Source organism: Polypterus senegalus, chromosome 1, assembly GCF_016835505.1.
Source record: "Polypterus senegalus isolate Bchr_013 chromosome 1, ASM1683550v1, whole genome shotgun sequence".
Lineage (NCBI taxonomy): Eukaryota > Metazoa > Chordata > Cladistia > Polypteriformes > Polypteridae > Polypterus > Polypterus senegalus.
In genome coordinates this window covers 57,742,416-57,764,907 of record NC_053154.1, presented here as the reverse complement: position 1 = coordinate 57,764,907, position 22,492 = coordinate 57,742,416, and the positions used below count along the sequence as shown (strand labels likewise).

General features: G+C 37.2%; 1 protein-coding gene across 1 annotated transcript in view; it reads left to right on the top strand.

The window, feature by feature from the left end:
* The first annotated feature begins 704 nt into the window (after positions 1-704).
* Positions 705-22,492, top strand: part of zdhhc13 (zinc finger DHHC-type palmitoyltransferase 13) — a 51,762-nt gene continuing 29,974 nt past the window's right edge. The window contains exons 1-8 of the mRNA XM_039749488.1: positions 705-869; positions 15,489-15,682; positions 17,444-17,566; positions 17,742-17,819; positions 18,236-18,380; positions 18,819-18,883; positions 19,792-19,954; positions 21,300-21,425. Of these exons, the coding sequence (XP_039605422.1) occupies positions 843-869; positions 15,489-15,682; positions 17,444-17,566; positions 17,742-17,819; positions 18,236-18,380; positions 18,819-18,883; positions 19,792-19,954; positions 21,300-21,425 (921 nt within the window). The 5' untranslated portion in view covers positions 705-842. The remainder of the gene's footprint in view (positions 870-15,488; positions 15,683-17,443; positions 17,567-17,741; positions 17,820-18,235; positions 18,381-18,818; positions 18,884-19,791; positions 19,955-21,299; positions 21,426-22,492) is intronic.

Here is a 22,492-nt window from a genome sequence, read left to right as displayed (position 1 = left end):
ACTCCCCTAATTGGAAAATTGTGGTTCTGTTTAAAAGAAACTTTTAACCTTTAACTATATATATATGAGAGTTGAAATATATAAAAGGTGTACAACTAATCCAACACACACTTCTTTAAGACATAGGAGGAAGACCAGCACAGGGAGAACATGAGAACTAGCAGTGCCTGGGCTGAGATTTGTACTGCATCTGCTGGCACTCTAAGGTGATATGGCAAGTCCATCCATCCATTTTCTAACCCACTGAATCCGAATACAGGGTCACGGGGGTCTACTGGAGCCAATCCCAGCCAACACAGGGCAGGACACACACAAACACCAAGCCAATTTAGAATCGCCAATCCACCTAACCTGCATGTCTTTGGATTGTGGGAGGAAACCGGAGCAAACCCACGCCGCCCTCTGGCAAGTTTGTTTGTGCATTTTCCGGTTATAATGAAATGCGATTTTGAACAGTAAGTACTTTATATGCCTCGATAACCTGCGGTTTATAATATCATTAGCACTCCGCGCAGACTTTGTGATTGTGATAATCAGGGAATATATCGTTTTAATAAGGAAGGAAACGACTGAAGATATTACGTTGGCCTTTCATAAAGTACTATTCAAGCTGTGGCGGCTAGCTTCAGAAGCGTCATACCGCAACGCTTCGTCAAATAATTGACGTCCACTGAGCCAATCATGTTAAAGCTTTTGGAAGCCGGACCCAAGGAAAAATCCAATGGGAGGTCAGTGTCACTGCATCAGCGTAACCAGGAAGTTCAGTTACTGTCAGTGTGAGGACACATACTTAGACGAAAAACCAGGCGTCAAAATCAGGAAATAAAAGTAAAAGGCGCACGATGGACTGGCAGGAAGACGCAACTGATGTAAGTTACAGCATTTTTTTGTTATTCGTGCGATCAGTATGGTAATGCTCAGCATGTGGATTCCGTGTGAGGTATTGGATAGCCGTTGATCAAAACTTTAATTCTTTCGGCGGTTGGGTTGGGAACTATAGTATGCCCATCAAATGTCCAAGGGAAGCCCTAGCTAATGAGCAACGTGACTTATGTAATGACAGAATATCGGAAGTGGCGAGTCATTCATTCGGAAAGAGCTATTCTCGGCCGGCGGCATGGCGTTGGCAGCGGGCAACTCGCTTTTCCGGACTGGATCTCCATGGCTACAGGAGGTGTGATGGTGACCCTCTTTGAGAAGCACACCTTTACTGTCACTGTCTATAAAATATTAATAAAGCAAAAAAAGACAGTATGTCTTGAGTTTCGTTTTCGACAGTGACTAGTATTACTGAAAATAAAATAAAATTGTAAACCGCAGCAGTTGTTTTCACTATTGTCGGCAGTCTTTATAAATAAATCAAAAGCATGAGTCATTTTTTGTACCTGTGCGTCGTTTATGCATGTTTTATAAATAATTAAAACTTTTTGTAAAATGCAGTAAACGTCACAGGTGCAGAAGACATTTGTTTAAATGAAAATTGTCCCAAGATTTACGTCCAGCAGCTGCAAGTATTCTTAGCAACCAGTGCCATAAGTTACAGGAAAATATACTTTTGTCACTAAACATTACTGTGTACAAGTGCATCGTTGTAAGTCCTACACAACAATTTTGGCAACCTGTTTAGATAACACCTTGAAATGATTAAAGAGAAACAATTGGTAGCATTCTTCAGCATCATCAGTTCTGGTCAGATGCAGTGAATTACCTGGATAGGTCTGAATAAATGTTAATTGCCTATATTGCTAATTGGCTATACATATATAGATATGCTTTATTTGTGCTCAAGGGGAAATTAAAACTGCAGAAGCTGAAGAAAAAAATTATGATCCCCAAACATACGTAAGAACACCTGGTTTGAATAATAAAGAGCTGCTGCTGTCAGTGAGTGCATTTGCCTGCACACACAAAACTAGGCCAAGGTGAGAAATCCCAGGTTAAAGCAGAGAAAAGCCAAGCAAAATGACACCTTTTATTGGCTAACTAAAAAGATTCCAATATGCAAGCTTTCGAGGCAACTCAAGCCCCTTCTTCAGGCAGTTAGCCAATAAAAGGTGTCATTTTGCTTGGTTTTTCTCTACATTCACAATGGCTAACACGGTACAACACCCTAGTACTACAGGTTAAATCAGAAAACCTAGTTTCTTAAAAATTCTTGTTTACATGTGCAAGTCCTCTTATGGAGTTATCCATTGGCAAGATGCTATGATGTCATTAAACTGTGCAAAAAAGAGTCACATGTTCTCATCGGCTACTATGAATCTGAAAACGAGCATGAAGCCTGTGTCTCCCAAGCAGTGTGGCAAACATTACTTTTAAAAGTAACATCATTAGATTACTCACTGCTTACAAAAGAAAGTAACTAAATATGTTATATACTGTAGTTACTCATTATAATATGCAATGTGTTACATTTTCTTCTTTTGTGTGAAAAGCTGCACACTTAACTGGCCACCATTTATTAAATCCTAAGCCCGTATATGAACCATCATGACACTCACTAGAAAACACATCCAAAATGTGAAAGTTTTCTTGTGTTTTATAAATACTTCATGTGCTGTGCAGTAAATCACTTTCATCCCTTTTTTTTACATCCCTGACCTGAACCACCAATGATTTGCAGTATAAACACTGGCCACTACGTCATACTGTTTCAACATATACAGTATATAGAATGTAACTGGATGAAAACTAAGCTAACACTTTATTAATGTGTTTCTGTTACCGGATTGCACGCTGCACACTCTTGTGCTTGGCTGTGTGATTGTGCCCAGCAGAGGGGCAGTGTACCGGTATTCATCTGGGATAATAACTATGCAGATATTTTTACTTCAATAAAATAAGCATTGCATTAGGTTATTTGTTACTATAAAAAGTAGTCAGACTATTTAACATACATTGATTTATATAAACAGCAAGCTAAACTAAACAAAATACATTATAAAAACAGAAAACTGGATTGGTCTAACAACACAGTGGCGCTGTACAAGAAGAGCCAACAAAGCAGGCTGTACTTGCTAAGAACTACAGTCCTTTTGATGCATACAGTAAGTTTCTGGAAATGTTCAATCAGTCAGTAGTAGCCAATGGATTGTTCCGTGCTGCAGTCTCTTGGGAAAGCAACATGATCTCAAAAGATACACAATGCCTGAACAAACTTGTCAGAAAGCCCGCCTCAACAGATGGCAAAATGGGATGTCAGCATAAAAAAAATCCCATCCAGGATGCACAGTCTTGGAGCACTTTTAACCTCAGGCTCATTTTACCACAAGTACCCTGAGGGTTATTTCTGCCTGCTGCCATCAGGCAATTTAATGCTTCCTCCCAATACTCCAAACAAAATGCTTATATTCTTTAAGTCAATTTTGTAATTTCTGCACATTATACATTATTCTTTTATTTATTGATTGATTGCTTGTATTATTTGTCCAATGAGTCTGTATCCTTGTTTTTTTATGTTTCTGCTGATGTATCTAAATTTCCCCTTGGCATTAATAAAGTTAATCCATTCTGTCTTATTTAAGTACTTTTAACATGTTACCCTACTGCTCCCAAGATTGTGCTGCTGAACTCCATACTGTACATTCAGCTCATCAACATAAATTTAGAGATTTCTGAAATACTAAGACAGATTATTTCCAGCAGGAGAAAGAATAATGCAATCACATGAGCATTTGCCTCAGGAAATTGATGTTTTTGGGGGCTGCCACTGTTTTCCCCTGGTGGTTGCAGGAAGCTGACACATGGACAGGATAACAGGGTGCAAGAGACATGGACTGACTACGAAATTCTTAATTGTAACATTCTAAGTAAACACGTAAATGTAGAAGGATTAACACACTAAAAATAGCTTGCCTTAATGCTAGAAGTATCAAAAATAAGGTAAGTGAGTTGGAGTTGTATGTAGCAGAGCATAATTATGATATTGTAGCAATAACGGAAACCTGGCTAAATAACAAAGATGGGAATAAGTGTAACATAGAGGGATACACATTTTTTAGGAAGGATATACAGAACAGAAAAGGAGGTGGAGTTGCTGTTTATGCCAAACAGGGTTTAAATGTAAGTCCTCTTCAGTTGGATGATGAGCCCCATCTTAGTGAGGACATGTGGCTTCGCCTGGAAAATATTAGGGAAACTGGTCTTATTTTAGGAGTGTGTTTATAGACCACCCAATTCAGACAGTAATTTCAACACACATCTTTTTAGTAATGTCAAAAAGGCAAGTTTACAGGGGGATATTATAGTCATGGGGGACTTTAATTATCCAAATATTAACTGGGATAACCTTGCAGATGGAGGAGCAGAAGAGCAGGAGTTTTTAGAAGTAATCAGTGACTGTTTTTTAACACAGCATGTTAAAGCACCAACAAGGGGTGAAGCCTGTCTGGATTTAGTATTCTGTAATAATCAGGATAGAATTGAGGGTGTAGAGGTGATTGAACCACTAGGGTCAAGTGACCATAATGTAATACAATTCTCAGTATTTTGTAAGAGTACAGATGCAAAGACTAAAATTGTTAAGTTGAACTTTGGTAGGGCTAATTTTGAGCAGATGCGACAAAGTCTAAGTAGGATAGACTGGGATAAGCTTTTAAATGTGGAGAAAGTCGAGGAGCAGTGGAACAGGTTTGTGTTACATGTAATGCAGGACAGATACCTAAATTTGGAATTAATAGGAAACTAAAAAACTCCACGATGGATTAATAAAGATTTAAAAAGAAGTTGCAAAGGAAAAACTGCTGTATAAGGCATATAAGACTAATGACTGCAAAGAGAATCGAGGCGTATGAGAACATGAGGGCAACCATTAAGAAGGATATCAGGGAGGCTAAAAGAGAGTTGGAGAGGAATAGAGCAGGTAAGTGAAAGAAGACCCCAAGAGATTCTTAAAGTATTTTAGTAATAAAAGAACAATTAAGGAGGAAGTCAAGTTCATCAGGAATAGTAAAGGGAATTAAAAGATACAGACAATGAAATAGCAGATGCCCTAAACTTACATTTTTCTGAGGTGTTTACAAGTGAGCAAGTGGATAACCTCCCAGAGGTAAACACTACTAAGGAGGTACTGAGGGATTTGGAAATTGTAGAGGGAGAAGTGCTGCTCAGATTAAATAAGATGAAATCAAACAAATCACCAGGCCCAGATAATATTTATCCTCGTGTTCTTAAGGAGGCTAGTGAGTACATATATAAACCCTTGACACATGTTTTTAGGAAGTCACTGTGCACTGGAGAGATTCCAAAGGACTGGAAAATGGCAAATATCATCCCATTATATAAAAAGGGTGACAGGGCAGATCCAAGCAACTATAGGCCAGTAAGCTTAACATGCATCACAGGAAAATTAATGGAAGGAATTATTAAGGATAAGATTGAGCAACACATGGCAAGGACAGGAGTTATTCTGAACAGTCAGCATGGGTTCAGAAGAGGGAGGTCGTGTTTTACTAACATGTTGGAATTCTATGAGGAGGCAACAAAAGGATACGATCAAAGTGGAGCTTATGATATTATTTATCTGGACTTTCAGAAAGCATTTGATAAGGTGCCACATGAGAGGTTGGGCATCAAGTTAAAAGAAGTGGGAGTTCAGGGTGATGTTTTTAGATGGGTGCAGAATTGGCTCAGACACAGGAAGCAGAGGGTGATGGTGCGAGGAACCTCATCAGAACTTCAGAACCTCTTAAGAGTGGTGTTCCACAGGGGTCAGTGCTAGGGCCACTGCTATTTTTAATATATATAAATGATTTAGATAGGAATATAAGTAACAAGCTGGTTAAGTTTGCAGATGATACCAAGATAGGTGGATTAGCAGATAATTTGGAATCCGCTATATCATTACAGAAGGACTTGGATAGCATACAGGCTTGGGCAGATTTGTGGCAGATGAAATTTAATGTCAGTAAATGTAAAGTATTACACATAGGAAGTAAAAATATTAGGTTTGAATACACAATGGGCGGTCGGAAAATCGAGAGTACACCTTATGAGAAGGATTTAGGAGTCATAGTGGACTCTAAGCTATCAACTTCCCAACAGTGTTCAGAAGCCATTAAGAAGGCTAACAGAATGTTAGGTTATATAGCACGATCTGTGGAGTACAAGTCCAAGGAGGTTATGCTCAACCTTTATAATGCACTGGTGAGGCCTCATCTTGAGTACTGTGTGCAGTTTTGGTCTCCAGGCTACAAAAGGACATAGCAGCACTAGAAAAGGTCCAGAGAAGAGCGACTAGGCTGATTCCAGGTCTACAGGGGTTGAATTATGAGGAAAGATTAAAAGAGCTGAGCCTTTACAGTTTAAGCCAAAGAAGATTAAGAGGTGACATGATTGAAGTGTTTAAAATTATGAAGGGAATTAGTACAGTGGATCGAGACTTGTATTTTAAAATGAGTTCTTCAAGAACACGGGGACACAGTTGGAAACTTGTTAAAGGTAAATTTTGCACAAACATTAGAAAGTTTTTCTTTACACAAAGAACGATAGACACTTGGAATAAGCTACCAAGTAGTGTGGTAGACAGTAAGACGTTAGGGACTTTCAAAACTCGACTTGATGTTTTCTTGGAGGAAACAAGTGGATAGGACTGGCAAGCTTTGTTGGGCTGAATGGCCTGTTCTCGTCTAGAGTGTTCTAATGTTCTAACATGGTTAAAGGTTTACATGGCCATATAACTGAGTTACTCATCATGAAATGAGTTCTCAGAAACCAATATCCCAATTTCTCTAATCGGAATAAGTGTATACAGTACATGTTATTTTTGAAACCAGGTTTCTGTGACTAACCGGGTTATTAAAAGCACTCAGTAACAGCCATTTCGGGGACATTAAGATGGTCAGACCTGTCCAGATGTACTACAGGCTTTCATTCAAAGGCATTAACATTTGAATACAGCAGGTCCAGCCTGTTGTGTCTGCTAAAGGAATATACCATTAGAAGTTTGTTCTGTCCAAAGTTCCCTAGTTGAAGTTGCCAACATTCAGAATGACATACTTGTACAGTATTGATATTAGAGGGAATATTAATGGAATAAATATGAGAAAGGAGATAAACACTTTAGACAATAATTAGTTACCCTGTAATTACTGCACCTTAAACCCATTCAAGGTGGCAAGGAAGGGGCTTTTCACAAGAAGTTTATATCATGATGTTCATGGCACAGTTCATTTTTTATGCCTTTTCCTCTCTTTCCATTTTCTTCTCAATATTTGCATCCCAGCAGAAGTCATGCTGTAGTTTGGAGGGCTTCTTGGTGAATATTGCATTTCATTTCATGTACCTTGTGCCAGTATTAATTGTAAGTTGGGAAATATAAATGAATAAGCAGTAGAAAGGATCTACCATTCTTTCACATTCCTTTGCAGACATTTCATCTATCCATCCATCCATCCATTATCCAACCCGCTATATCCTAACCACAGGGTCACAGGGGTCTGCTGGAGCCAATCCCAGTCAACACAGGGCGCAAGGCAGTAAACCAATCCTGGGCAGGGCGCCAGCCCACCACAGGGTGCACACACACACACACACACACACATCAAGCACACACTAGGGACAATTTTCAGTTAACAATATTTCACACTCCCAGAAAATTACATTTTCCGTGTGCTGTAACTACATCCAGTTGCTTGCTTGGACTGAAGTGGTGCACGTTGTGTGTTAAAAGTAAAATCTCTTGAGCAGAAGTGTAGTATAAGGTGTTCCTTTGGGGAGTGTTCATTTACAAAACCTTTCACAAGGTAGACAGATGCGTTCCTTATAATTAGTATCGAGCATCTAGAATTTAACTATCCATCCATCCATTTTCTAACCCGCTGAATCCGAATACAGGGTCACGGGGGTCTGCTGGAGCCAATCCCAGCCAACACAGGGCACAAGGCAGGAACCAATCCTGGGCAGGGTGCCAACCCACCGCAGAGAATTTAACTAATAAATAGAAATTACATATAAGCCCAGTGTAATCAACAATTTTAAACTTGACTTATAGTGTTCTTTGTTGCTTTTTTTACATTACCCATTTTGTGTTAAATTAACACTTGTAAATATGTATATGCACAAATACACAGTAATACATATAAAGTGGTGCATTTTACACACTTCTAGTATTAAATTCCCATTAATTTAAGTTATAGGATCCTAACTGAGAATGTAGCATTTGCATTGCATGTCATGTGCTTTAGGATTGTGCTAAATTACGTCTTTTTTCATGGTAGATATTTGCATATCTATTATCTATCAGATACTTTTTGGATGTATAATTCTAATCCCTTAACATATTTGCATGAGACTAGATTACATAGCGATAAACTGACAGTGATTTTGTATGCTACATCATTAGCCCATAATAATATACTCTTCATAACTTAGTTTGAAAGTGAGCAAGGTGAAAAGTGTTGTGAGCAAGGTGAAAAATATTAATCAAAAAGGATATAGATTTCTCTGAGAAAATGGCCAAGATGCAGCCAAAGGAATAGGTCAGATCAGGTTGGGGACCATACACTGTTACAGCGCATTGCTGCACCCACCACAACCTAGGCAGACATGTGGTCCAGTGTCACCCATCAGAAATTATCGTCTATCTGCTGCACCCAGGTATTACCTGGGCATCCCCTTGGCCTGGTCCAGGGCTTTTAATGGGGGAAAGCCCTCTGGAGACCCATCCCTGGAACAGTCAAAACCCTCAGAGAGCCAATGGGGTCAGGCCTGTTGGGGAACAGAACTGGTGTGGTGCTGAGGCGTCGCCCGCTGCATGGCAGCACTCGGGTCCCAATTTGAGGCGGCCCATCCAGGTAGGCGTGTGGAACAAGGGAATAGTTAGAAGAATAATTGTGAACAGGCAAGAGGGTTTGCAAATGCGAGACTGATTTTTAGAGTTTTTATCTAAAGCCTGGATACTCATCATATAGTGCCAGCCTTTTACATAATACTCCTGAAGTGGTGTCTGTCACATGCAGTTGTGCAGTTAAAACACATCACTATTAAATGAAGCCCATCAAAATGATGTCACAAACTAAGTAAGCAATAAAAAATAATAACAAATGATGTAATCTGCAGGTAAGATGTAAGAAGGGGCCTCAGTTGCCTTAAAACCTTGCATATTGTAATCTTTTTAGTTAGCCAATAAGAGGTGTCATTCTGCTTGACTTCTCACTACATCCATAATGACTAACACGGTACAACACCTTAGTACTCTAAACTTCTGGAAATGCTCTTTGTTTAACTTAGTCTTATCTGAACTTTCAGAGATGTGGCTCAATGGATTATCTGGCCCCGATACTGAGGTGTGTCAGTCCACTATGTGCTCACTTGGGAGCTGGTTGACCAGTGGTCTGCATTGTCTCCACAGTCTTTATTTAACTTTTGATCTTTTCAAAACTGAAGAGGATCCTGTTCCCACAGTAAAGCTACATTCACTTAAAGCACTACCTCTTAAATGTAAAAGTATGTGTTTAATACTAGCCTTATCTTCAGAATAAAAGGTGATAGTTGTAGTTGAAGGATAATCAAATTGAGTTAAAAATCTTTAATATGCTGGCATTTTTGTGGTCAGCAATACTGTCTGTGGTACGTTCAGATCCCGGAACAGGTGGATTTTGCTTGTCAAATACAATAGCATATAAAACTACTCATATTTGATTTTTTGGTAGTGTCTTAAGAATTCACTAAAAAAAATCATCTCTTATGACAGTAGGTCAGAGTTGCTGCATTTCCAGAGGACTGTTTTTTTAATTTATTTAGCGTAGGTCTAATGTCGCAGTTGGACTATACATCTCTTTCTCACTGCTATGTACTTGAGATATTTATCTACTGTACAACCCCATTTTAAGACAGCAGTATCAGTGGAGCTTTAGACCCATTTTTAAATGGTTGGATTGCAGATTGGCTTAAATGAATCCAAATGTTGAAAGTAATACAGAAGAGCGAAGTGATGTAGTCTAATAACTAGGATAGAATTGAGGTTATAGTGGTGATTGAAGCACTAAGGTCCAGTGATCTTAATATAATGAAATTCTCAGTGTTTTGGAAGAGTGTGGATGCAAAGACTAAAACTGCTAAGTTTAACATTGGTAGGGCAAATTTTGAACAGATATGGCAAAGGTCATAAAGGGACAAACTGAGGTAACCTTTTAAATGTGGAGAGGAGTAGTGGAAGAGGTTTAAAAAAGTTTAACATTTAATGTAGGACATTTGCATCCCAACATTTGGAATTAGTAGGAAATTTAAAAAAAAATCTGCAGTGGATAAGTAAGGAGATGAAAAGAAGCTGCAAAGGAAAAAAACTGTTTTTATATGACGTATAAGACTAATAATTCTAATGCTAAGAGACCATGAGGGCAACCATTAAGAAGGATATTAGGGAAGCTAAAAGGCAGTTAGAGAGAAATAAGGTAAAACATGCCCCAACAGATTCTTCCAGTATTTAAATAGAAAAAGAATAGTCAAGGAGGAGGTGAAGTGTATAAGTAATGTTAAAGGGAAATTAAAATATACAGACAATTAAATAGCAGATTCTTTAGACTCAAAGTTTGGTGGTCTTCACATGTGAGAAAGTGGATAACCTTGCACTGGTAACAGGAACAACTAAGGAGGTACTTGGTGATTTGGAAATTGTAGAGGTAGAAGTACTTATTAAATTAAATAGGTTGAAATCAAACAAATCACCTGGACCAGACACTATTTTTCCTTGAGTGCTTAAGGAGGTTATTGAGTACATATAAAAACCCTTGACACATAATTTTCAGAGGTCACTGTGCATTTGTGAAACTCCAGTAGACTTGAAAATGGCAAATATTATCCCATTATATAAAAAGGTTAATTGGGCAGAGCCAAGTAAGTGTCAGCCAGTAAGCTTAACACGCATCTCAGGTAAATTAATGGAAGGAATTATTATGGATAAGACTGAGCAACACATGGTAACAACAGGAGTTTTACAGAACAGTCAGCATGGGTTCAGACAAGAGACGTCATGTTTTACTAACATGCTGTGGCATTCAATGAAGAAGCAGCAAATGGATATGACCAGCGTGGCGCATAATATTTATCTTGACTTTCAGAATGCATTTGATAAAGTGCATCAAACTAAAAGAGTTGGGAGTTGAGGATGTAGTGTGTGGATGGGTGCAGAACTGGAAAAACACAGTAAGCAGAGGGTTATGGTGTGAAGCACCTCATTAGAACTGGGTGATAATAAGAGTGGTGTCCCTCAGGGGTCTGTGCTGGTGCTGATGCTATTCTTAATATATTAATGATTTGGATGGGAATATAAATAAGAAGCAAATTAAATTTGCAGATGATACCAAGATAGGAGGATTGGCAGATAATCTAAAGTCAGTTGAATTATTACAGAGGGATTTGGACAGCATACAGACAGGGGCTGATTTGTGGCAAATGAAATTTAATGTAACTAAAATGTGAAGTATTACATGTAGAAAGTAAAAATGTTTGATTTTAACATGCAATGGGATAGCTGGAAATTGAATGTACACCTTATGAGAGTAGTTTAGGAGTCATAGTGGACTATTAACTTTCAAACAGTGTTCAGAAGCCATTGAGAATGCTCACAGAATATTAGGTTATATAGCACAATAGATAGAGTACAAGTCAAAGGAGGTTATTCTCAAGCTTTATGACACACTGGTTAGACTTCATTGTGAGTACTGTATACCGTTTTAGACACCAGGCTACAAAAAAGACATAAAAGCACTAGAAAAAGCCCAGTGAAGAGTGACTAGGTTAATCCAAGGACTGCAGGAGACAAGATATGAGGAAAGATTAAAAGAGCGGAGCATTTTCATTTTAAGCAAAAGGAGATTAAGAGGTGACATGACTAAAGTGTTTAAAATTATAAAGTGAATTAGTATAGTGGATCGAGACTTTAAAATGAGTTCAATGACAACACAGGGACACTTGCTATGGGAAAATTTCACACACACATTTGGAGTTTTTTCTTCACACAGAGAACCATTGACATATGAAATAAATAGTGTGGAAGACAGTACAACTTTAGGGACCTTCCAACCTTGACTGGATATTATTTTGTGGAAATTAACTAGGTAGGACTGGCAAGCTTTGTTACACTGAATGGCCTTTTCTCAAGGAAGTTTTTCTGATGTTGTCATGTCTAAATATGCAGAAGTTAAGAGAAGCAACAGCACAAAAAAGGAATAGTCAAACTATTGTTAAACGCCAGAATACAGAGTGCAAAAAAATGACAGTACTAGGAGAACCAAAGGAATATAATCAATACAGTGACACAAAAAATAACATTTACATTTATTTGCTTGGAAGATGCTTTTATCCAAAGTGACATACTAAGAAAAATAACTATGAAAAGAATTTGAGTAGAGCTGCATTGATTGATTTTCTTCTGGATAATTGTGATTGCCAATTTATTAGTATACCCTAATCCATAGACCAAATCCAATTTTGATACAATTCAGTTCATTAAGCAATTATTGAAATTATTTTTGACTGGTATGAGCAGCCCTTAAAGAGGATTTTCAACATTTTCTCTTTTAATTGTGAAAAGCACTCTTTCATGTAGGAACTATGAAAGAAATCATGGTGCAAAATGATCAACACATTTTCATATAAAAATATAAATTCATATAAATCATTGACGTCACTGGTCTATTATTATGGTGGGGGAAGAATTCAAAAACCCAAGAATCAGTGTGGCAGTTGAAGAACAATCTGGTTTTGCATAGCTTAGTCCAAGCCTCCACTTGCAGGTTTTTCTGTTTCACAGAATGCCAAGCATGGAAACTGCTTCTAAAGTGCAGGCACATTACCAAGAACTATTGCACACAATTATGTGATATCAGTACAGTTTATTTATTATCAGCACAGTAAATTACTTCAGTATCAAAGAAGAAATCTACAAAATTACTAAAACAGTTCTTAACATGATTTAGTCATCAATAATTTTCATGAGGGTAATTTCCAAGACCTCCCACAGAAAATTGAAATCCACAAATATTGGATAACCGCCACCAACTGTGCATGTTAAAACAACAATGTTAAATAGTATCAAAATATCACATGTAATATCAACTGTGGCGCAGTGGCAAGCACTGCCCTTCACTCCCATATATACTCTTACAAAGGTCCTACTTAATAAAACATTAAAAGCTCTTATTATTATTGGAAATCTTACTTCATAAAATTTCTCATATGCTACGAATAGGTCACGTCGAGTTGGGAAGCATTCACCGGTACAGTGTGTTGCCGTACCCACCACATGACGAAAAAATTTGGGATCCTGGTTGGCTAGCCCAGGCAACACGTGGTCCGTCCCACCGCTCGGAAATGACCATCCATCTGCTGCAGCCAGGTGTTACATGAATGTTCCTTTGGCTTGGTCCATCCGCTCAGGACCTCAACAATGATGATCCTGTGTGTTGTTGTTGAGGATCTGAACAGCTGCTCATACATAATGAAGATTCTCCACACAAATTGAAAATCTTTCCTGTTGTTCTGCTGTGATTATCCATTTATGCTATAGGTATAAGTGTTGAATGCATTAGCAGGGTCAGTTTATGGGATTTAGTGTACATATTCTCATTGCATATGCACGGGTTTTAATAATTTCTTATCATTTTGATTGTTTTTTAAGATTGTTTTTTAATGTGGTCAAATACTATCCAGTTATGCATTTAGGTCACCATCTTCACAGCTTTTGGCTCATCAGCAGAAAAACCATTGCGATTTTGCTTTACTACTTACTCTAACTGTAGTAGCCAAAGTACCCTGCATTGGCCGATTATATATGTAGAGTGGTTTAAGGAAAGAAAGCAAAGGTTTATGTGTTTTATAAATGGTGACCCTACTGTTATTGCTAGCAGTCCCCTCTGTCATCCATACTGCCTCTCTATCAATGTCTCTGCTGTTGTGAGTCGAGAATGTGTTCTTTTTGGGTCTAATTGAATTCCAGAATTGCAGTAATTCCTTGCTGGGTTGTAAACATGAATGCTGAAATGTCATCTCTTACTTCAAGGTGATCAGTTTGTAATGCTTAAATTATGAAAAAAAATGACAAAGCAGGAGTTAAACAACAACCCTTTGATTCTCTTTTGTATTGCACTGCACTTCCGCTATCAATCAAGCCTCACCCAACAGCCCCCTGCAAAAGGTCATAATAAACCTTTTTATATTATAGTAGAGAGAAACAGCACACTGCATTGACTGGGTAAGTAATGCTAAGCTCTGGCCATTTTGTTTGTTAGTCTAGCTTCAGTCTGTTCAGATGTTGCACTTGCTCTGAGCCAGCAGATGGTACTGGTCTAGAACAAATGAATGGGAAAAAAAAAACACTGGGACCCCCAGTGTCAATACTCTGAGTTTCAAAGTAGTTTATCTTGTCCTTCCGGTGCTTGTGAGCAAGCAAAATTTGGTCCAGATCGGTCGAAGGATGTAGGATTGTATAGGGAACAGACAGAGAGACATTCAGCTTTATATACATAGATTAATATGAATTGCAAACTTATTCATGCCATATTTACAGCCCACAGATGTGAAGAAATGCCGTGTTTTTGACACATTCAGAAGTGACACTTTCTCTCTTTATCTGCAGGCTGACTCGCTTTAGAACTTTGAAAACATGTAAAGTGCTTCAACACTGCAGACCTTATTTCATTTGGTTTGCTGGCAGAACTACACTGCGTGTTCACGTCTTTTAATTTTGTATCCACCAAAATCACAAAATCAGCTAGGGAGTGGCAAGTTATGTTTCAATTTGCTGATTGCATATTTTGAGCAATAACTGGCTAGTTCTCATTTGTTGCCAATCAGGTGGTGCAGCTCTAGATTTGAGGTGTGTGAGCTGAGAGAGGCCGTTTGCTAGTAAAGGGGTGTGGTCAACAGAAAAACTATGACACAGCACATCACAATTAAATAAAATGTCTCCTTGAGTTTTCTGACCCTTTGTATTCATTAAGCTTCACAAGTAACTGAACTTCTAAATGTGCAATGGTGACTCAATCACCCATCCATTTTCTAAGTTAATTTTCAGTTCAAAGTTATGTGAGTACAAATGTTTTTTTTTTTATTTTCAAAACCCACTTTTTTCAGTATGAGCTCACAGGAGTGTTTCTTACCTAGTTAGGAAAATAAATGGATGGGTGTAGGAGTCTCATGGAAACATCAGGTGCAAAGCAGGATCCAACCATGAATGAAAATATTAGTAGAGTAATATTCACTTCTTGCACAATCAATGAACCAGGTACCTAGAGGAAAACCACACAGACAGAAAACGCAAACTCTTCCAAGTCTGTCACCTGGAGCTGTAAGGCAGAATTGCTAAACATTGCACCAAGAAGCCACCAACTTGAATTCAAATCAGTGGCTTTAAAAAATGTATACGTTTTCCTTTAATAGCAATTTGAAATAATTTTTAAATACATTTAGAATGCTTTATCTGTATATTAGCTTATTTTGTTCAGCAACATTTTACATAATCACAATATTTGTTTTCCTTTTCATAACAGTGGAACTCACATGGGCATAAGCATGGACATGGACATGGACATGGTCACGGACATGGACATGGACATACACATGGAAGTGGATTCTTTGCACAGAGTGGACAGAGGGATCAAATGAATAATGACCTCACCCAGCAGTCAGACAGCATGACATTTATGGAAGACTGTAAGAACTGGGATATAGTTAAAGCTACACAGTATGTTATTCTTTCTATTTTTTTAACAGTTACTTGTGTTTCTGTAATTTCAATATACAGTATTGAGAATTGTTCCATCTTATTAAGAAAGAGCTTAATGACTTGAGTGTTTAAGATAAATCTGAAACATGTATAGCACAGTTTTTTTATTGGGAGTTGACAAAATTCAAACTTTTGTATCCTCAACTTTCCCATGCAGTGCTCCTGTTAAGTGACTTATCATGTGTGCATTTAACTTTTTGACTTGGTAAATGAACGCCTAGTAAAATATACAAACAATATTATGAAAACTGAAAGTTAAAGAAATTAAAATATCAAGTTGCTCTCCTTTGTTTTATCTTTTGTGAAGCCATGACACCATAGGACAATGCAAAGAGGTGATCATGCTATCAAATTCTATGTAACACTTTTTTGGGAGATTGTTGGGGCACATTCGTTTTTCCAGTTGAATCATATTCTTTGAAAATTCCATGTTTTTTGGTCATTTTCACTGCCCGTAGTTTAAAATAAAATGTGTAAAAAGGCAACTTTCTTTGTGTGCTCTAACCTAACATATCCCTGCTTGCCCACCTACATTTTGATTTTTCCCTGAATTAGCCAAATAATGTTTTATAATATAGGATTTACATTGAACTCTGGTTTATTGTAGGCATAAGTCTGTCATTATTAAGATGTTTTTATTATTTTTCAAAACGAACATTGTAACAGAGTGCAAGCAATATCTGTTTACTGGCTTTCTTTTTGCTCTGTTTAGTTGTTTAGTCTTCTTTAGGCAGAGCATGGTAATCACGTATGATATATGCGAGGCATGTGAAATAAAGAAATTCTTTGCCATTCTTTGTGTTAAAGTGACTAGTTTGGTATTGAGTATGATTCGTGTTTCCCACCTGAAAAAATATTAGTAAGCAAAATAACTACCCAGCAGACTATAGGATTTGGACAAAAAGTCAAAATAAATGTAGAAAGAACCCATAAAAAGATGTCTAAAACAGTAATCCTTACACCTGTCTGTGTCTTCATGAGAGTTTAATAATGTAATAAAGATTCTGCAGTCTGAGAAAACATTATTTTTTGTTCACTGATATATTAAAATTGTGTGTGTGGGAGTGTTTGTTTTGGGGTGGGGGGGGGGAGAGAGAAGTAGACATTATAAAGGTTGGGGCTCCAGCTGAGAGACCCTGTTTAATCTAAAATTTTGAATTGAAAGAAACCAGGGCAACAGAAGACTGCCAAAGAAATAGGCTGGAGCTGAACTGGTTGTTGAATAGAATATAGTCACAGGAAGAGCCATCCGCACTCTGCAGCACCTGATGGTCAGTTGAACCCACTATCTGGGAGTACAGCAGTTTCACTCTTCCTTGCCAGAATCGGTGGAGTCAGACACAGAACAGAAGTGATGCTAGCCCACTGTTCCTTCTGGTGATTCTCATTCTAGAGAAAGAAGTGGAAACTGCATGAATAACTGTTCCACTCCCCTCCATAAGCCTCCATAAGAGACATACCATGCTTTCATGTTTGACAATGTGTATGTAAAATGTCTTCAACAGTTTGAGGAAAGCACAACATATTTAAAAAACAGATGATAAACAATAAGCATTAGAGCATAATACTAAGATGTGAATGTTTATTATTTAGGCATAAAAAGACAAAAGAATACAACATAATCCAGCCTTTCATTCTGTTTTAGTCTAATAAGTGTCAATATTGTAATAAATACGTAGTGCAGATATTTGTGATGTGAAATTCTTCATTTGTTTACAGATACGGGATAATTGACAGATGTAAAGAACTCGTGGAGGCAGGTTATGATGTCAGGCAGCCGGATAAAGAAAATGTTACTCTCCTCCACTGGGCATCTATTAACAACAGAAAGGAACTTGTCAAGTAGGCTTCTTACTCCTTTTGCTTATTTATATATTTTTGGTACTTTGAATAAATGTTCAATACTTATGATAACATTTTCAATGATTTCTTAGTATTCTTAAATTTTTGCATGCTTCTATTAATATACAGTTAGAATTTATTGTTGTGATTTTTTTTTTGTTACATTCATAAATAGGTACTATATTTCTAAAGGCGCAATTATTGACCAACTTGGTGGAGATTTAAATTCAACTCCCATTCACTGGGCTATAAGGTAAAACTTACTCTTACTTGTTAACATACTATTATCTATGCTGAAATGAAAACGCTGAATTCCAGTATTGTGTCTTCTTATAGTAGTTCTTATGTCATTACCCATAATATTTAAATATTTTGATCATACCCAGTACTTCAATTTTAGAAGTAGAGATTCTTGTATTGCTGTTGAGGTAAAATGATGGTCAGCTGAATTCCTTTATAAAATATGAGAAGTTTTATTTTTTATGCAAGTATTCTGATCTTAATACCTTTATCCAAATTGCAATGAGTAACTTTGTCAGTTTCTAAAATAATGCTAATATGTTGTGAATAACATTGTTTTATAAATACTGCAGTGGTTGAATGGTATAATTTGTTTTATGAACGTATGCATTTCCCATGCCCCTTTTACAATGTACTTCTACCATTAAGACAAGGACATTTGCCCATGGTTATACTGCTAATGAAATATGGAGCTGATCCAACTCTTCTAGATGGTGAAGGATACAGCGGTCTGCACCTTGCAGTCCAGTTTCAGCATATGCCAATTTTAGCTTACCTTCTTTCAAAAGGACAGGTAAAAATTACTCACTTTAAATTTCACTTCTATCTATATTGTATGCCTTACTTGAATATTAATGTAATTATCCACTTAATCATACATTGTTGTTTGCAATAAGAACAAAAATAAATTAGAATTTTTTTCAGTAATAGTTTTTGTAGTATTAATAATTTAACTGAAGCATTTAATGGTAAACAATAGTTAAGAGAAACATGATATTCGAATTGATGTTCTGCTTGCTTACAGCATTTATACATTTTCTGTTTTTATTTGTACCTTGTTATTTAATTAATTTGGTACATTTAATAATGTAAACCTCTGTTATCAAAAACTTGACCCACTTAGGTGACTACCAGAAATCAGACTGAAGGCCTTAATTTGTGGGATTTAAAGAATGAAATAAATAATACTCAGTAAATTGTACCTCATGGAAAACAATGTGTTTTTTCACAGAACATTGACACTCCAAACTTACATGGACAGACTCCTTTAATGCTAGCTGCACACAAGGTCATTGGGTAAGAGTTACAGTTCTAAAGTTGAAAAAATAAAATAGAGTATGATAGTTACAAGTTAAACAGAAATACTCAGCCAAGTGTTTCATTGGTATTTGGTGATTCTTTGTTTATAAAGTATAATGTGTCACAAATAAATGCTCTTTTGCAATTTCTGCTGCGCTAATGTGCTCTCGGACAGATGGTAATCCAAGTTGTTGAGTCAGAAATATCATGTTGAATGCTCGATGAAGTCGGAGTTGCATCTCAGAATATTTGGAAAAACAAAGCTACCCAAATTGTCCAAAGTGTGACCTAATGCTGACCATTCAGCTTAGTCAATTGTTTAAAATAAAACATTTAACCTGGTCAACCAAAAATGCCATTGTGTGGGCAAAATGCATTTGGAATGAAGTGATACATATTCAATATGTTTATTTTGCTCTTTATTTCCACAAAAAATGCCATTTATCTTTAATTGATTTTTTGGCAGACCAATTAACAAATCAACAACTATCTCACATTTTTCCTACCACTCTGACAGCAAAAAAAAAAAACACCTGAATGCAATGAAATGGGAATGTGAAACGATACGACTTAGAGCCCCTAATTGTCCAAGAGCATGTGACAGCTATATTCTTTAATATTCCTATAATTATGTGCCTTTTTGAGATTTATACTAGGGTAGCATCAGCATTAATCTCCAAAAAATGTAAAAATAAATATATTTATGAAATATATTTTAAAGTTAAAGTTGTATGTTAAGTTAAATGTTTTATCTTTTAAAAAAGATATATAGATATTAAAAAAAAAAATCAGTGTAACAATTAATGTAAACATAAGTAGTTATGTTTATATGTCAGTAATACAGTATAAGGCCAATGTATTGAAATGAATTAGTTATATTTTCTGTCCTTTTTATTATTTTGTAGACCAGAGCCAACAAATTTTCTTTTGAAGTTTAATGCATCAGTTACTGCTGTAGATAAGCTACACAGAAACACAGCTCTTCATTGGGCAGTTTTGTCAAAAAATGAAAATGCTGCTCACTTTTTGCTTGAAGCAGGAGCTAACCCGGATGCAGAGAATGCAAAGGTATGAAAAAAATTAATTCAAATATGCTGCTTACTCGGGGTGGCACGGTGATGCAGTGGGTAGCGTTGACCCGGGTTCGCTTCCCGTGTCCTCCCTGCGTGGAGTTTGCATGTTCTCCCCGTGTCTGCGTGGGTTTCCTCCGGGTACTCCGGTTTCCTGCAGGTTAGGTGCATTGGCGATTCTAAATTGTCCCTAGTGTGTGTGTGTGTGTGCCCTGCGTAGGGTTGGCACCCTGCCCAGGGTTTGTTTCCTGCCTTGTGCCCTGTGTAGGCTGGGATTAGCTCCAGCAGACCCCCATGACCCTGTAGTTAGGATATAGCGGGTTAGATAATGGATGGATGCTTACTCTTTCCACATTGTATTGCTCTATAACATATTTATGAATCATTGGTACATTATTGTCTGTATTAAATAAAAAAATAGCATTTTGCCCCTTTTAATATGAAAATGTTTAATAAAAAATATATTATTAAAGAATATTATTAGTCCAAGTCATAGTAGACTTGTGTTCTGGCTTTGTTAGCGTGAATGGAACACAATGAAATGGAGGATGATATACATCAAATTACTTGCAAAAATACTATTTGACCTATTTGATGAAAAATAAATTCATATATATATTATATCACATAACTGGTCAAACTTTGCTATCTCTTGTGTCTGTGAGTTTGCTAATAAATCTGACAGAAAAACAACTTATAAGTAAGTGCTGGCTGTTTTCCATTCGCTTCCATACCATTCAAATATTTGTTGTTTGTACTTTCATGACATTTGGTGTAATTTGTGATGTTATAGTAATAAACATTAGTTTGATTTTGCAAATTGCACTAATTACAAAAAGTAGTGTTTGCTGATTTGAATTCAGTAGTTAAATATTCTGCTTTTATTTGATTATAAAATGGATGCACGTTTAGGTAGACACCTGTAGTCATACTCATTATAATCAGAGGATATATTCAAGGCCTTTATCATTTCAAATCCCTCATTTAAATACATTACACTACAAGTTAAAACAACGTCTTAACTGTTTATTGCTGATCAAAGCAAGTATGAATCAGGTATTTTTTATTTCTAAACCAATTCCTTAAATGAGGAAAATAATTAATAGTGAAAGCTTTTCTGCCTTAAAAAGTCAGAATGATTGTATGTAACTCCAACTGGTTCTCTCTCTCCTTCTCTCTGCTTTTGCTTGCAGCTCCTAATTTTTTTAAATTAAATTACTGGTATTGATTTTTTTTATCCAGAATGTTCTTAAAGTTATCATGTTCTACTTGTGTGTTAGCGTTACAGTCAGAAACTGAAAGTACTTTATTTCAGTTGTTTTTTCTGCGATTCATTTTTATAGGGAGAAACACCAATTGATTTGGCTCACCAGTTTCGGAATCCCTTGATGCTTCACATACTAACACATGTGAAGAAGGAAAGAAGCCACATACAAAATCCCTTTGTCAAAAGGCTTCAGAAATACAAGGTATGTAAAAGGAGGGAGTTTTCCTAGGCTTTACTGGTTGTCAGGGTCATCTCTGAATGTCTGGCCTGTGGTGTGAGAATGTTTGAGTATGTTTGCTTCTGATTAAAAAAAGATTGTGTGCAAGTCTGTACAAGACTGAAGAAGTATATGCTAATTATAGATATTGTCAACGGAAGGCTTTTCATAATTGACAATAAATTTCAAAACATACTAAAGTCTTACTGTTAGGTTCACAAAAATACAAAAAAATAGTGATTTGAAGTGGCAAATAGTTCATTCTTATCATTCCCAGACAATTGGGAGGTCAAGTGGCAGATTGGCTGGGTGCTAGACTTAGGGTTATTAATTTAACATCTTTTAAAATGGTTTGTGCTTCTCATTAAAATGTTGACTGTTGTATTTCAATAAAGATTTGATGATATAGAGTATTAACTCTGTCTTAAGTAGGAAGTCAAGTCAAGTTGGGGAGCATGCACTGGTACAGTGCGTTGCCGCATCCACTACATGATGAAACAACTCGGGACCCTGGTTTGCAAGCCCCCATGCAGACACACGGTCCAGTCTCACTCTCCAAAAATGACCCTCTATCTGCCGCAGCCAGGTGTTACGTGGGCGACCCCTTGGTCTGGTCCAGCCACTCGGGTCCCCAACAATGTGGATCATACGAGCCAGATCACCCTCGGGGAAACGTGCCACATGGCCATAGTGCTGTAACTGACGCTTCCTCACAATGCAGGTAATGTGCCTCATTCGGGACTCCATGATCAACTGCTCATTCGACACAAATTCAAACAAAAGGTACCCAAGGATTTTCCGGAGAGGCACAGTACCAAATGAGTCCAGTCTTCGTCTCAGGTCACTGGATAGCGTCCATGTCTCACAACCATATAGCAAGACAGGAAGCACCGGGACTCTAAAGATTTGGACATTCGTCCTTTTGCATAGATATTGGGAGTGCCACACACCGCTTTCCAGCGACCTAATGACCCCCCATGCTCTCCCAATCCGTCTGCTGACTTCATAGGAAGAGTCACTAGAGACATGAATGTAACTGCCAAGGTAAGTAA